This window comes from Calypte anna, chromosome 3 (assembly GCF_003957555.1).
Source record: "Calypte anna isolate BGI_N300 chromosome 3, bCalAnn1_v1.p, whole genome shotgun sequence".
Taxonomy (NCBI): domain Eukaryota; kingdom Metazoa; phylum Chordata; class Aves; order Apodiformes; family Trochilidae; genus Calypte; species Calypte anna.
Genome location: NC_044246.1, coordinates 12914245 through 12930957, shown reverse-complemented (window position 1 = coordinate 12930957; position 16713 = coordinate 12914245). Strand labels below are relative to the sequence as shown.

General features: G+C 39.5%; 1 protein-coding gene across 9 annotated transcripts in view; it reads right to left on the bottom strand.

Annotated features, from left to right (window-relative positions):
• The window catches only part of LTBP1 (latent transforming growth factor beta binding protein 1), a 179312-nt gene that overhangs the window by 35020 nt on the left and 127579 nt on the right, over nt 1-16713 (bottom strand). For all 9 annotated transcript variants that reach the window (XM_030446778.1, XM_030446768.1, XM_030446769.1 and 6 more), the window contains 6 exons: nt 15899-16021; nt 13679-13798; nt 12402-12524; nt 10219-10341; nt 5682-5804; nt 3517-3642 (listed from right to left, as the gene is read on the bottom strand). In XM_030446778.1, coding sequence (XP_030302638.1) covers nt 3517-3642; nt 5682-5804; nt 10219-10341; nt 12402-12524; nt 13679-13798; nt 15899-16021 — 738 coding nt within the window. The remainder of the gene's footprint in view (nt 1-3516; nt 3643-5681; nt 5805-10218; nt 10342-12401; nt 12525-13678; nt 13799-15898; nt 16022-16713) is intronic.

Below are 16713 nucleotides of genomic sequence, written 5' to 3'. Positions count from 1 at the left end.
TTGAGTTGTTGCCAACACAGTTGACCGGTAGCCAAGTGGGTAAAACGCTACCTTTACAGGAACACCAGGGAGCTTGACAGGGAGCTAGGGAGTGCTCCGAGAGCCTCCTGTTCAGAGAGAGTGCTGTGGCCAAACTGCCGAGCCTGGGGCCAGGCAGCAGTGGAATGTCACCACTACAACAAAAGTTTGTCTACACCTTGGAAGAAGACACAGTCTCCACAGCTGTTCAGTTTACTTTGGCCAATGGCCATAAAAACTCCATACCAGAACTGAACCACATGGGGTTCTTAAATGTTTTATGTCATTGTTTCTGACTTTTCAAAAAAATGAGTCAAACTCATACAAAAACAGTCTGGAGATATGGAAAATCTGCTCCCCAGGTACAGAGAGGCATCTGAATCCAGCAAAATCTCCTCAGGTACTTTCTCTGATTGTATAAGCAGTTACTCTCACTCACTTAACTAGAGGTAAACTCACAGAGGCACATAGTGTAAAGAACAGTAGCTCCTGCGGATAGAAGCCACATCCTTTTTCAGAGCCTGGAAGGTCACACGTTCCTTTTGTTTCTGATCCTTTTTTTTCATCTTGTCTTTTTACTTGAAGCCCTGTATTAACACTGATGCCATCAGTACTCACTTCAAATGAGTTTATTCAGCTCTAGAATTGTTTCTATTAAAATGACAGAATGGAGAAACTAATAATGATAGAAAAGGAGAACTACTGCTCCAGAAGACTAGAAGTACCTTTGCTTTGCCAAGTTATTAAAATACTTTTCCAAGTGCGGAATATGAAGTCTGATCTGTATTCCATACACACCACCAACTACTTGTGAAGCATGCTCAACTGGTTTTGTACTTGTTGTTCTATTCTTCATTAAAAAGTTCCAAAACTACTCACAATCCTGGAAACAAGATCTTGTGATTTCATCTTTTTCTGTTTAGAAAAAGTTTGGCATTTTTGTTCTAAAGGAGATCAACTTTGTACTACTTCATCATATGTGACAGTAACCCTTTCCTGCAAACTGTGCTATTTTATTAACTATTAGAGATCAAGAAGGGCTCATTGTTTCTAGTACATCCTTTTAACTTAGATGCCACTGACTTTTAAATTCTACTTAAATTGTTTTTTTCTTCAGTTCTGCCTTTTTTAATTTCTAAGAATTCTGATTTCATAGAATCACAGAACAGTTTAGGTTAGAAGTGACCTTAAAGATCATCTAGTTCCAATACCATGCATGAGCAGGGACACCTCCCACTAGACCAGGTTACTCAAAGCCTCATGGCTTTGGACACTTCCAGGGATGAGGCACCCACAACCTCCCTGGACAACCTGTTCCAGTGTCTCACCACCCTCACAATGAAGAATTTCTTCCTAATGTCTGACCTAAATCTACCCTCATTCAGTCTAAAGACAATATCCCTCATCCTATTTCACAAGGTTAGTAAGTGTTCTAACTTTGAACTGGAATGAAGGGTTTGGTTTCTACTATGAGCAGGCTGCATTTTTCTCTGACCAAATGGGGTTTTTTAGGTTACTGTTTTTTTTTTTAGCTATGCTCAACAGTGAGACAAAACACCTGCTACTCCTTTTCTTGCAGAGAAATAGAAGATATTTAATAGAAGATATAAGTCTGAGTGACCTGCCCTAGTTTTGGTCCTGCTCTGCCAGGGGGGTTGGACTTGATCATCTTCAGAAGTCCATTCCAAACCCTGACATTCTGTGATTCGGTGATATTTAACCAAATCCTTTCTAAAATCTGAGTGAAATGTATACATGCTGTCAAAAAAATCCATGAACATCTTTTGGCATTATCGCCATTACTCAAAATCACAAAATCCTGCTTTGTCCATCAATCACTGGTAGTATTCAGATTCACTTTCTCTAGCCTACTTGACCAGGCTTTTGTCTTGGCAGTAAGAAAATGTTTCTTTCAACTTATGCTGTGATTATAAAATAAAGTAAATGTTTAGAGAGGCAAAAGCAACAAAAATATGGCAGGATTTTCTGTAGTTATCAATAATAATTAAACACATATAGTATGCTTGATGTCATGCTATATCTAAATATACAACATTTATTCCCTTACATCAGCATAACTGTTCTTGCCAGTAGTATATTCCATTTCATTAGACATGATATTACTAACTATATGGCAGTTTATAAGCCAGCTCAACTAATAAAGCTGTAACACTGGTTTTCCTCTGGTAAAAGGAGGGAGAGTAAACACAACAGTCAGATAGAAGTCTCAGTACACATTCTCCACTGAAGGAAGAAACTTTTCACCATCTCTAAATGAAATAGGAAAACAGCTGGCCCATGAAAACCAATCCTAAGGATTTACTGGAGTATAATTTGGGATTGAATCATAAAATCTGCTGAGTTGGAAGGGACCCATCTTGACCAAGTCCAACCCCCATCCCTCTTGTAGGGTACCCCCAGGATCACACCATGTGCCTGACAGCATCATTCAAACATTTCTTGAACTCAGGCAGGCTTGGTGCTGTGACGACTGCCCTGGGCAGTTCAACTGCTCAATTGCCCTCTGGGCAAAAAAAACCTTTTCCTGATATCTAACCTAACCCTGATTCAGTGTCCTATCTCCTCTCCTCATAAGGAAGCCACAGACTGCTATGAGGCCACCCCTCAATATCTCTCTCCATACTGAACAATCCAAGTGACCTCAGCCACTCCTGAGGGACTGAGTCTTCTGTGAGGGACTTGTGTTAGAGGGGTTCATGAAGGACTCTCTCCCCTGAGAGGGACCCTGCATTATACTAGGGTAAGAATGTGAGGAGTCCTCTCTCTGAGGAGGAAAGAGCAGCAAAACCAACATGTGGTGAACTGACCCTACCCCCCACCTGTCCCCCTGTGCTGCTGAGGGGAAGGCAGCAGTGAAGCACTTTGGGCCTATGAAGAAGGGATGGGTGGAGGAAAAGATCTGGTTTTGTATTCTCTTCCTCCTGGTGGGTGAAACTATTTTTTTTTTTCTCTCCAAGTTGAGTCTGTCTGGTTTTGCCCATTTTACCATAATTTGGGAGTAAAAACCTCCCTATCCTTGTCTGGATGAACAAGCCTTTAGTTGGATTTCCTCCTCCCTGTCCCACAGTGGGATGGGGTGAGTGAGCAGAGGCCTGGTGGCTACTGGTTGGGCCTAAACCTTCTTTTTCACTGATTTCTATTGCCCACAAAAAAAAAAAAAAAAAAGGAAAACAAAAAAAAAGCCAAACCAGACCGATGTTAAGATATGAAAAATCATTTAAAAAAATCAAGAAAAGTACAACACAGGTTGTAACAAACATTAGTTCCATTACATTGCCCATTTTGTACATTTTCTGTTATACTTATGATTCAAACAGCAACACAGCACAATTTGCATTTACAAGAGGAAGAACAAAGAGCTCTTAGTTGGCAGACTGCAGAGTTAATAGTGGTTTTGGGATATTATGTGCAAATTACTTTTCTCTCTCAACTAATAACAGCAAATCCATGGGAATGCATTACTATAACTTGTCTCACCTTCACATGTTCGGCCATCTGCAGACACAGAAAAGCCCCGCTCACATATGCACTGGTAGGAACCTTCTGTGTTTAGACATTCCCCATGAGGAGAACAGAGGTCAGATCTCTCACATTCATTGATATCTGAAAACACAGAGACATTAGTAACTGCAATACTAAGCCTAAGTTCAATGTGTCTTAAAAGCATCTTGAATTTCTACCAACTATGTAAAAAACTACGTAAACAGGGCTCATTTTCCAGAGTAACCAAATCTTCTGGGATCACTGTTAAGCTCTGTATAGGCATCAGTATGTTCTGCTGCATCATACTCTTACTATATCAGTGTCTGCAATGAGGATAAGCAGATGAGAGTGATTTGTGAGATATCAGGATAAGCTCCATATCTGCCAACATTTCCCCTGTTAGGGGAATTCTCAGACAGCTCCATTGCAGTGCTGACAGCTGCATGCTGGTCAACTTGTGCATATAGCTCTATGTGTTACCAGCAGGGCTGGAGATGCATCTCTCCCAGTAGGATGATTTTATATAATTTAAAGCCAAACACTCTTTTCTGCTTTTCTGCTGATGGAGAATGGGAATGGTCCCAAAAGTTCTGTCACCATTGCTTTTAACTTAGAATGCATTTTTTAAACACTGCCTTTCAAACTCGAGTATCTGATAAACAAACACTACTTTCTGACTGATGTCTCATGCTAACAAAACCTGTCATCAGAAGTATTGCATTCATTCACATAGGAGTGGTACCTTAATGAATAACCATTCACATCCTAATCACAGTTTTAGATTTTGCTTTACAAAAACCTATTAAGAAGTTTTCAGTACTGTGCTGAGACCAAACACAAATTCAAAAGCAAGACTTATACTTATTAGAACTGCTTATTATCAACTGTTTTTTGTTTCTTAGATTCTGGTCATTGTTACAGCCATACAAAATGCATCAAACTAGACAGTAATTTTGATAGATGAGAGAAATTATTATTTCAATACCATTGCTTAGACCCATGACATCCGTTACAGAACTTTCTTTAGACACAGACTCATTCTGTCCTGTGTATAAACCTTCAAGGTCAGCGCCCTGAGATCATGGCACACATACAGAACAATAGTGGCAGCTCATGGAAGGGTAGTATCTGTATGAGGTGCATAGGGAAAAGTCAGTGCACTGCATTTCACACAACATCTACATGTATGAAGTTTAGTCTGAATTCATAGTACACAGAGGCCAATGACTTCCTGACGCTCTCTTAAAGTCAGCAATGGTAAGGACAATATGGTACTTTCTCAGGATCCACACTGTGGGTCTGAGAACTTGGACGCACAACTAAGCTGTCATTAAAAGACAAGAAAACAAAATAACAATGTTAGGGAAATAGAGTGCAATTAATCTGAAAGAGCAGACTGCACCTTTTCTAATGTTTTGGACTCTTTTCAACTTCACTCCTTTCCAAAATGCATGTTGTTAATTTCTAGTCTACGCCAGCTTCAACTTGCAGACACATCATTTCGAGATAAATTTACTACCAGTTTAATTCAATAGCTCTCTACCTTCAATTATGGTTTCCTTTGAAAGTAGTAAGGCTGTAATAAGGTCACCTTTCATTTTCTTCTTGAACAAAATAAACAGTTTAAAAGCATTCAAATCTTTCTCCCCTGAGCCACTAGCTTTTTGGGGGTTCATCCCTGACTCTCATCAGCTGATCAGCTTCCATTTCAAATTATGGGCACCAGAATGTCAGTGTATAACAATGTGCCAAGAGTAATGTACCACATTAATTTCTCCACACCCATACTCCACATAGCACTGAAAGTGTTTTAGAGAAGAGAGAGTTTTACCAAATGTGACTTGATGCTAGCATAGCTCTTCCTGCTATCCCACTGATTCCCAAACAAAGAAGGTTCTGTCAAAATACATGTTTCCAGGATTTCGGAAAAAGCAGCACTCTATCTCAGTTCTAATACAGATTCTCTATCAATTTTGAGCTTCTTGAAATAATTTCTCAGCATATATTTACAGAGAAATATAGGATTAGAAGAAAGCAGTATAAATGATAAATAAAATTAGGGTTTTTTTCTTAAGATGATTTGTTACTATGACAAGTTATGCTTACAAGCTTGCACACTTATAATAATGATCTAGGCATTTTTAATAGCTATTTCATACCTTGGCATCCCCTATTTGCTATTTGCTGGAAGCCATCTGGACAAGTGCATTTGTAAGACCCAACAGTATTAATGCATTTTCCTCTAAGGCAAATATCACTGTCTTGAAGGCATTCATCAAAATCTGAAATAAAACCAGAGCAAATATTAGATGATGTGAAAACTAATGAAATGCCAGCAGGTCCAAGGAAGTGATTCTGCCCCTGTATTCAGTGCTAGTGAGGCCACACCTCGAGTACTGTGTCCAGTTCTGGGCCCCTCAGTTTAGGAAGGATATCGAGGTCCTGGAGCAGGTCCAAAGGAGGGCAACCAGGCTGGTGAAGGGACTCCCTGTGAAGAGAGGCTGAGGCAGCTGGAGCTGTTCAGCCTGGAAAAGAGGAGGCTCAGAGGAGACCTCATCACTCTCTACAACTCCCTGAAAGAAGGGTGTAGCCAGGTGGGGGTTGGTCTCTTTTCCCAGGCAACTCTCAGCAAGACAAGAGGGCATGATCTTAAGTTGTGCCGGGGGAGGTTTAGGTTGGACATTAGAAAGAATTTCTTTACGGAGAGGGTGATCAGGCATTGCAATGGGCTGCCCAGGGAAGTAGTGGATTCTCCATCCCTGGAGATATTTAAAAAGAGACTGGATGTGGCACTCAGTGCCATGGTCTAGTAACTGCAGCAGTAGTGGATCAAGGGTTGGACTTGATGATCTTTGAGGTCCCTTCCAACCCAGCCAATTCTATGATTCTATGATTCTATGAAACTTTTAATAATGATACCTTGATAGTAACCTAAAAGCTTGGAGCTTCAATACCCTTGAATACCCGTATGCATGTGTAGAAATCAAGCTCACTTTACACTTTGAGATGTCCTTTAAATTTCCCTTTCATCATTAAACTTCTTGCATTTCTACAGAACTGTTTAAAACCTGAGTTTGTATGTCCTAGCAAGTACATCTTATATGCCATCTGCATCTCTCATGAAAGCCATCATAACAGACCTCTTACACAAATTTGTAATTTGTGATATGCAATAAATGCAGCTGCAGGGTCAGGGCACATAGGGCCTGGCTCCCAGGAGCCCAACATCAAACCTGGGGCCTGTAGACTCTGTCCCAGTGTCCTGACATTCCTGGAACAAACATTCTAACACACATCAGGGGAAGTTTCAGGATAAAAGCTCGATACAGAGTAGTCAAACATTTCAAGAATTGGACACTGGCATTGCCTCCACTCAGTCTCTTCTCCTTGTCTTCCAGATGGCTCAAAGGCAGGCAGGTCAGTGTAGGAAACTGCACACCTGCTCACAAGATTAACTCACAAGTGCCTACATTCCAGTGACACTATACAGTTTTGTTTCGCTACAGCTAAGGATCACAAGGTATCCGATGACTGTGCCTCTAAGTTCTAAAAGCAAACAGGACGTGAGAGTTAAATAAAAGAAGCATCTCATGAGCAGCTTTCCCCTCCCTCCAAAGTGCCCTACCCCTTAATCTACTGACTCTTTTGCTCTGATAATGCAGATAGTTTCCTTTGAAAAGCAGTCATCAAAGACTTTTTCCACTGCCTTTGATTATTCGGATTTCTTAAGCATGGATTTTAGCTGATTAGAATTGTAGCTTTTCCCTGCATTGCAGAAATGAATAATAATTGTAGTTTAAAAAGAGGACATGACCTAATTTCTACCTAATCTCTGGACAGCCCACACTATATCAGAGCAATTTAAGCTATTTGATAAAAATAAGAAATAGAGATAGCTTTCTTCCACAAATGATTGCTATTGCAGATAAAACTGAACACTGGCTGACTTCTCAAGTGATTTTCTCTTTATAGAAGCTCTGCCCTGTAGTCCATGCACACATTTGGCTGAACCAACAGTCAGGAGTAAAGCTATTTTCATGAAGATGCAAACATGGCAGTGAGGCTGAGGACATCCTCTGATATGAAGAGAATGTGAGATTTAAACCTGTAGTCAGAGTTCCCTAGGTGTGCACTGAATACTTCATGGCACCTTCAAAAATAAACACATCACAAGGTGAGGAAAACAAGATGAATGAATGTATGAATTAATAGGTGAATGTATAGCACATAATGCAGTTGCACAAAGCATTTTCACTGACAGCAGAAAAAGCCTAATCTGTTCAAATTTTGTTTCCAAGGTGCAAGGTGCAAGGTCTGTAAGCATCCTATACTTCAGAAAATATTGGAGGGACATAATGAAAACGCAAAAGAATTTCTTGCTCTTCAAGAGATGAATATATTTTGTGCAGGGCTTGAATTACTTATGAAAATCTCTAGTCTCTACAGAAATTAACCAGTCTGTCAAGAAGCTGTAGATTTGGTTACGTCTTGTTGTAAATGGGTGAAGGAGCAGTCTTACCCTTTCTCCTTGTATGATCCAACCTTCTGCCTTGGAAGCTCCTGAAATTATTGTTTCTTGAAAATTGCCTTTGAACAGGATCAAGGAAGAGATGAAGATAAAACATGGACCTGTCCTGAGACAAGTTGTTGCATAGTGTTGGAGAGCAACAACAGTTACCATGACTTCTTGGTCTCTATGAAATGCACTAAAGCAGTATGAAGAGAAGTTCTGGAAAAAATCTGGGTCCCTAACTACAATGGATTTAAATTATTTTCTATATTCTTTTGCTCTTCTTCATTACAAGATGGTTCAAGTCATATGCTAACACATGCTAATAGCATTTACTAATTCAAAATCTCTCCCTGCAGACTTGATGGTTTTAAGGCTTCTTCCTGAAGGAACCAAAATGCTTGAAATGGTTATGAATCCCACTCTCTCACCATCTCCCTCTCTGCTATGCAGAGAAAAGAAATAACCTTTTCTTCTTAAGGGTGGACAAGGTAAGAACTTGTGTAAATTAAAACTGCAGCTATAGAAGATTACCTTCACACATTTGGATAAAGAGAAAGTGTAACACAAGGACAGCAAAGCATTGGCACAGGTTGCTTGAAGAGATGTTTGGAATCTCATCTGCTGAAGCCTACTCAGAGCAGGTTAGATGAGTACCTTGTCAGGAATGACACCGTATGGTCTGCTCTGCCTTTGGGAAGCAGGATGAGCCAGTGATCCCTCCCCACCTCATTTTTTTTTGATTCTTGACACAGTACTTCTGCATCCGTTGCAATCCATGAAGATCCTGAAGCCAGGCGAGACAAACATTCTTTTACACCAGTTTCTAGCAGCTTGCATCATAAGCCCACATTTCTTGAAGCTGATGCAAGTCATGACGGTATTCACCAGGAACTCCCAGAAGATTGCGTTCTCTTTATGATCAGATTCTCCTAATGGGTCAGTACCAAAGATTATCAGTGTGCTGAGGAGATTTTATAAGCTAGCCTTCTTCTTTGTTGCTGAGAACTCCAAGAGCTGCTGTCACTATTTAAATGCGAACAAACTTATATCACAATCAGTAATAATAAATATGGTCTGGTCTGGGTTGGCTTGAGAAGATAGCATCTGGTTGGCTCAGAGGAAATTGTTCTTCTGCCTGGATCACTTAAAGAGAAGGATTTCTGACTTATTGCTGTGGGAGAGAAGGCAGGAACTGCCTCCTAGAGTGCTGTGTGAAGTATAACCTAGCAGTAGGACATTAGGTAGAACAGCAGTTAGAAGCTGTGTCTTCCACGGTATTGGCAGCTACAGAAAGCACATCAGTCAGGAAAGTTTTTATGTGTTAATACCACACGTATTTTGAGACCTTAAGTGAGAATCTTTTCCTCCCTAGGGTGAGATAAGGAAGCAACTGAGGTATAATCTTTCCTGAATCTCACTAGTAAGCAATGTCACATGCTCCAGGTGACCGTGAGTAGTACAGCAGATGTACCATATCAGATGATACAGCCAGTGATGATGAAGAAGGAAGTAGCCTTGAATTAATTACAAAAAAATCTGTTTGCCAACTACTGAACAATTAAATTGCTCTGCTTGAGAGATAGTAGAATGTTTGTTTTCACACACAGCATTTCTCCCTACATTTACAGTAGTACATCTTTCACCTTTTAATTTTGTTTTTACAGGCTCAGTGTGCAGACTACCTTCTGAGACAGTGAAAGCTGTGAGCTCTAGCAGACATCCCTGGAGCTCATCTTATGCTACATATTTTCTCCTGCCAACGCACATGCGGGATTTGTGGTGGCTGGCTACGGGTTCCCAAAACCAGCTGGAGAAGAAGTTTGGAGTTAGCAGGCCTCCATATGAATAGTGTATGCTGGCAGAAGCTTTTTTAATAGAGAACCCGTGTCAGAATTTGAGCAACAAGGTTGGAAGGGCTTAATTGTTTTTGATGATAATGTCAACTGCTCTTCCGTTCTCACTGCTGGAAACGTGCTGAATTCTCCTACAGTGCAAGATGACAGGGACCATTTTCTAAGAATTCATTAAATATGGGACTGCGTAGGTTTGGATTGCTGAATAGTTGGCAGCAAAGTACAGAGAAAGAACAAGAAGCAACATATCTTTCTGCCCCATGCTTATAGCTGAAATACTCAAGATCTTATTGAAAAAAATTAATTAGCAGCTTCAAAACAAAACGTTACCTTCACACTGATCTCCAGTAGATGATAGTGTATAACCTTGGCTACAAATACATCTGAAAGATCCTTCTGTATTCCTGCAACGTCCATTCCTACAGAGCGATCGGTGCCGGCATTCATCTATATCTGTAGCAGAAAAGATAATGAAAACATAACACATACAAAAATACTGAAACTAATCAAATGGTACAATAGCCAATTCTGAGCAAACAGCAAAGCAGAGTGTAGATATCCTGTATTGCTTCCCTTGGTCTTATTTATTAAAAAATGCAGCCAACAAGATGCATAAATAGATATGAAATTTCAGATTGGACGTTTTCCTTGAGATGGCAGCATTCAGTATTCTCTCCTGTAGTGTCAATATATCCCTCAATGCACAAAAGGGTACACACAGACTCAGAAATACACACACATGCTGCTTGAGAGCTGCTTTTGTTTCTTTTATATCTGGCAAAGGTAACAAGCCAGTCACTCCAGTGAGTCAGCAAAACACACAAAATACTTTCCAGCAGGATCACCACCATTTGACAGGGTGTGGTTTTTAGATACACACTGACAGGCTGTTCCCCTACGAAGCTGGACCTTAAGGTTCTTTCAAATATTTGCCTTGTAACAGTTTTCAGCCTCTAAATATGGGTAAATGTCTCTTTGCTTACCCAGCCACTGCTAATTCCTCAGCACTTCAGTTCTCATAAACTGGGGTCAGCCTTGGTTAACAGATGGACTTGGACATCAATCTTAAATTTTCCTACATAAAACTGAAAATACTGGACGAGAGTGGCACTTTGAATTCAGAACATAGCATGTTTTGTTTGAGCTAAGAATCCTGTTTTCTCTCCCTTATTATAAAATACTTTTTAAGGAACAGTAATTAAAATGATATGGGACGTTCTTAGTCACTTCTAGAATTTAGGCACAGCTGAACATCTTTCTGAAAATATACTCTAATTTAAACAGAAGCAAGTTACTCAATGAGTTTTTTCAGGCCTGTGCTACGGTGGCTTAGTCTGAACTCTTGAGTAATGGTGCCTTGTGACCACAGAAGTTTTACATTTAAGCTGTGGGCTGCATGAAGCATCTGGGCCTGTGTAGAGGTCCTTACATTATGAGGGTGCACTTTAAGAAGAACAGCCTGCACGTGCCAGTGCAGCTTGGCAAGGGCTCTTTTCCATGAAAAGGCTCAGAGGAAGCAATCAAACTTTGTCTACATACTTTCCCCAAGACCAGTCTGCTGTGCGTCCTGGACAGCACATTTAATTCACTCGAGACTCTAAACTTACACTGATGTTTTGTTTCAAATTTCCTGACAAATTTACATGAACGATCATTTAGTTTGACTGTATTACTTTCAGCACTCAGAAGTCTGAAAGAGTTTTTGGTGCTATATACAGACGCTGAGGCAAAGGATATGGGGAAGGGGAAAAAGAAAAGAAAACCCAACCAAACAAAACAACAAACAACATCTGACTAGAAATGCTCAGGTTGCTGTGTACTTCCAGAGCTCAGACAAATTATTCCAGATTTTCACCTTACGGGGGAGGAGTCAGAAAGTCTCTTGTCCCTAAGGAGAGGGATATTCATAAACCTCCTGAACACACTCCAGGTTCTCTCTCAGACTGCTTCCCTCTCACTAAAGACTGGAGCTCCCACTGGAGCAGCCTTTGTGGGAATTCTAGATGTAGAAGAAATGTAGATAGAACCTAATGCTTGGGAGGTACAGGACACTTATTTTTAGAAAAGAAACACCAAATTCTCCTAAATGTCCTACTTGAATTGCAGTGATACCAATGCAGGCATTGGCTCAATGTTTACTGACACGGATGGGTGCCAAGATGGAATCTGAGAGGGTCCACTCACTCACACAATAGAAAAAAGACAGAAAAAAAAAAAGAAATCAAGGCAGTGAAAGCCACTGTCCCCAAATCTCCAAAATAACAGAAATGCCAATGATTTTGTTGAAATTCAAATTTAGCAATAGAAATATTACTACATGTTCCTCAATGGCTTTATAACAAATGTCAAAATTTAGAATGTGATCATGAAAGCCATAAAATTGAAATACATATTCTTACATTTTTTAATATTTAGCCTCAGTGTTGTACATTTGCCTTTCTCCATTAGAGGGAATTGAGGGAATTAGGCAAAAAGTATTATCTAAAAAGTAAGTGCAACTTATTCTTTCATACCTTCACACTGATCCACTGATGCAGAGAGTTTGAAACCTTGGCCACAAACACATCTGAAAGACCCTTCCATATTTTCACAACGTCCCTTTGTACAGAGATTGCCATACTGACATTCATCTATATCTGTGAACACAAAGAAAGAGAAAACGTATAATTAGCTTGGGCTTAAGCATCTTTTGGTTAAGCTCAGGTCTTCATTCCAATTCTGCCATCATCATGGTTATAACAAGTTTTCCTGTATATTTTGACCTTGAAAAATCTACTGCAATTCTGCTTTTAAAAAAGAATTTGAACTTGAGCTGGTATGTGCTCAAACACTCAACTATGCCCAGAGCCCACATGATTAAAACTATGTTTTCATCCCACCCATCTGGACTTCTCATCAGAGGGGATAGTGATAGGAAAAGGGGTAATGGTTTTAAACTGAAAGCGAGCAGATTTAGGTTAGATAGATTTAGATTTAGGTTTACAGAATTAGGTTTACATAGAACTCCTATGCATGTCTTTTACATCTATGTTTAGCTAATGTGGTTCCACCAGCCATCACAAATTACGGGGCATGTGTTATAGGTAGAGTGGACAGAAGAATTCACAACAGACAACTGAATTAAATTTGACTTCGAGGTAGATCCCCATGAAGCAGCACCCAAAAGTGCAAAAGATTATTTCTTTTTACACAATGGATTAATTTGTTCTTTCATACCTGTATCTCAAAATACCCCAAACTGATTTGGAAAAAAAAATAGCAACATTTGAAATGAAACTGACAAAACTATAATGTGAGAAACCTGTCCTAAAAACCTAACCTGAAGTGAAACAAGCTGTTTGAAGACATGCTGAATGTTTTACCTAAAGTACAGATAATGAAGAAATTTATTAATAAGCTTTGTGAGCAAACTCCCACATCCCATTGAAAAGGCTGCCAGTCCCACTAATGTGTTGTCACTCTTGTGTGTTTTCCATTTGTTAAAACCTCCACACAATGGCCTCCTAGCATTTGACTAATCCTTCCCTTTTCACTTCATATTTAAATAATTGTTTTGTAATAATTGTATTGTTTGTAGTCTAAAATCAAAGGTCATTTATCTACAGAAAACCAAAATTTCCTCATATATACTGTCTGAGAACAAAAAAGTAACTTTTAAAATGCCATATTTTCAATTATTACTAAATGAAATAAGGACCCTAATCCTGTTATCAGGCTGTAACATTGATGGCATAGGAACTACAGCATCTCAAAACAAGAACTAAAAAGACAGAAAGAGTACTGAACATACCATGGCACTGCCCATTCCAGCCTCTGAATCCCACTCTGCAAGGAATGCACTGGTAAGAGCCAGGAGCATTCATGCACTGTGCATCTGGACACGTAGTTGGAGCCGCGCATTCGTTAATGTCTTCAAAAGAGAAGATAAAAGGAAATACCAGTCAGGGCCATAACAAAACTCTGAAAAATAAACTAAAGTGGTTCTTCTGACTGTGCTTATGTTATACTAATATATTAAAGAACTGCATACTCTGTGTTAGAGACACAGGAAGGCATGAGTGCATAGATTTGAACAAGGAAAGAAACATCACTGAGAAACAAGTTAGATCCTGGTACATGCAACCAAATCTGAATTTTCTGTTATACTGGGGATTTTTGGTAGGGCCTCCATAACATACAGCAGATCAGATCTGTGGATTGGATATGCAAGAGTGACTGCTTACATCACCCCTTTACCATATTGGAGTGTCCTAAGGTTCCTCCTAAAGTCAGTCTCAAGAGACACTGGGAGTACATTTGCAACAACAACAAAACCATAGCTCTAGTTTCTCAAAGCAAAGTGGAATTTAGTATTCTCCACTGTCCTAGAGTTATGCAGCATGTAAGTATTATGTGGACTATACATTTAATTGTGTGAATGATAATCAAAATTTATACAGTGAGGAGGGAGTTAATCATGTCCTGAAAGAAGGCACACTCATCACTGAGGCTGGCAATGCTTCGGGTGACAGTGTTGCACCAGAGAGTTTACCCATGACAAAAAACAAGAGATGGGACCTGAAAAACTCATGGATCTCATGTCCAGGTTCTGAGCATCTACTGAGAACTTTTGATCCTGCACAAATGGAACCCACAATATATGCAGTCTAAAAGACTGCATACAAAAATGACAGTCAAAGACAAGTTGCTGTCAAGTTACCAATGATCAGAAGATGCTGGAATTAAAACTGTGTGGGCAGCCTCATTCCAGTCTGTTTCCATACTTGAATATCATTTCATAATATGGTCTTTAATTACACAATAACAATAATATTTCCTACCAAATCTTTGACTCATACAGTGCACAGAACTAATGAAATTCTCAGTCACTTCCAGGCCCACCTTCCTAAAGTCCTGTCCCTTCCCTAGAGGTTGTCCCTTCCTAAGCCTAGAGGTTGTGTCTCCTGCAAGTAAGGACTGCTACTCCAGCAGAGGTAGCAGGGAGGCAACTTACTCTTAGTTTTAGGAACAAACTCACAGAAGGAGAGGAGCCTCTAATCCCTGTAATTTAACTGGACAATTCTCAAACCTTTAGAGGTTTGAACATCTCATCTCCAAGCAACTCACTGGATGTGGGCAAATCACATTTTTTCATTGACTCATGATTGTTCAGCTGAGAATACTTTCTCATGAAACAGCAACAGACCTCTTTAGCTAATGTGATGCAGACCTGCAAATGTTTCTCAGTGAAACTGCTGTGCAATTTTTTAATTATCTAATTAACAAAAAAAATCCACTCCTGCTGAAACCTGCTCTCAGGTTTCTGGACTGTATCTGTGCTTAAAATACACAACATAAACACTATATTTGATACATAAATTTTCAGTCAAAGTAAAGGCTAAATGCTGCAAAGCTTGAAGAAATCACAAGAAGATTTTATAAGAATATTTAATTATATGCAATGCCTGTAGCACTCTTCTACCTAAACAGACTCTACAAAAACATCTTCGCACTCAATGTTTCCCAGGGTGGGCTCATAACAGAGCTTGAGTGAGTACAGTTTGTAGGCAGAATGAAGATGGAGTGGGGGTGTACAGGGAAAACTAAATGATCTGAAGGCAAATTAACTTAAGAAATTAGCCATGAGAGAAATCCAGCAGCAAGACTAAGCTAGAGAAATTCCCCATCAAAATGAGCAGAGTGGGATAGGGAAAGGGAACCTTGAATACAAATAGATATAAAACCATTGTGCTAAGACATTCCATCTGAAATCAAATAGCAAATAGAGACTGAAAGGAATTGAAAGAAATATAGCAGGTAGAAAATAACTAAGACAAATATGGAAGACCATCTATCTTGAGTTATTTTAATATTTTCATCCAATGAAAAGACTTAACAAATAAAGAAATAGATGTAAAGTTTTCTGTTGAGATCAGAAACAGCAGTGAATGCAAACAAATGGCTTCTCCTATTGCAACTTTTTGTCTTGGCAACTGTTAATGTATTTCTGCTGGTGAAGAGTCCAACCTACCTTCACATTCACCTCTCCTGTTCATTTGGTATCCACTATCACAATATTCACATCTATATGATCCAAGAGTATTTACACAAAATCCTTCTCCACAAGTATGAGGTCTTGAACATTCATCAAAATCTGGAGATGAAAAAGAGAGGAGAAGAAAAACTTTGCTTCACCCTGGGATTACCAAATGTTTGCATCTCCCTTAAACTCTGCTTTAATTAAACACAGGCAAGTTTGGATTTTCAAGCTGGTTGCAAGCCACAGCCATACAGCTGTTCCTACTGAATAGTTCCATCTTTACCTCACTGCTTCTAGTCACAGAGACAATGAAATCTAGAAACAGCCAGGCTGTAGGAAGAGCAGTGATCAGCCCTGCCCATGGTTGCAATCCCAGTGCATGTCACTGCATGTATATTGTGCCTAAGGCAACACTAAACTTGAAGATCACACCCACTTCACTCTGTGCTGCTTTCCATGCAGTCCATGGCTGCTCGCAGCCATATTTAAAACCACTGTTTACTACAGCTGCTAGTAATTGAATGAGTTTTGAATATTTGTATTTCCCTCCACAGGCTTTTTTACTAAATGGTCATTTTCCTAAACAAGCATGATACAGAGTAAATTCTTGTTTTAATAAATGATAGTTGGGAAAAGTAGTAGGAGCCACTCAACTATTTTCATCACCACAATATGCAGTGAGACACAAAAAACTTCCAAACATCAGTCCAGTACCAACGAGATTGAGAAAAGATGAAAAGGGGACTTCAGGGGAGTTTAGATAAGCTTCTTAATTACTTTTCATAGTTTTATTTTCTTTAAAGGAG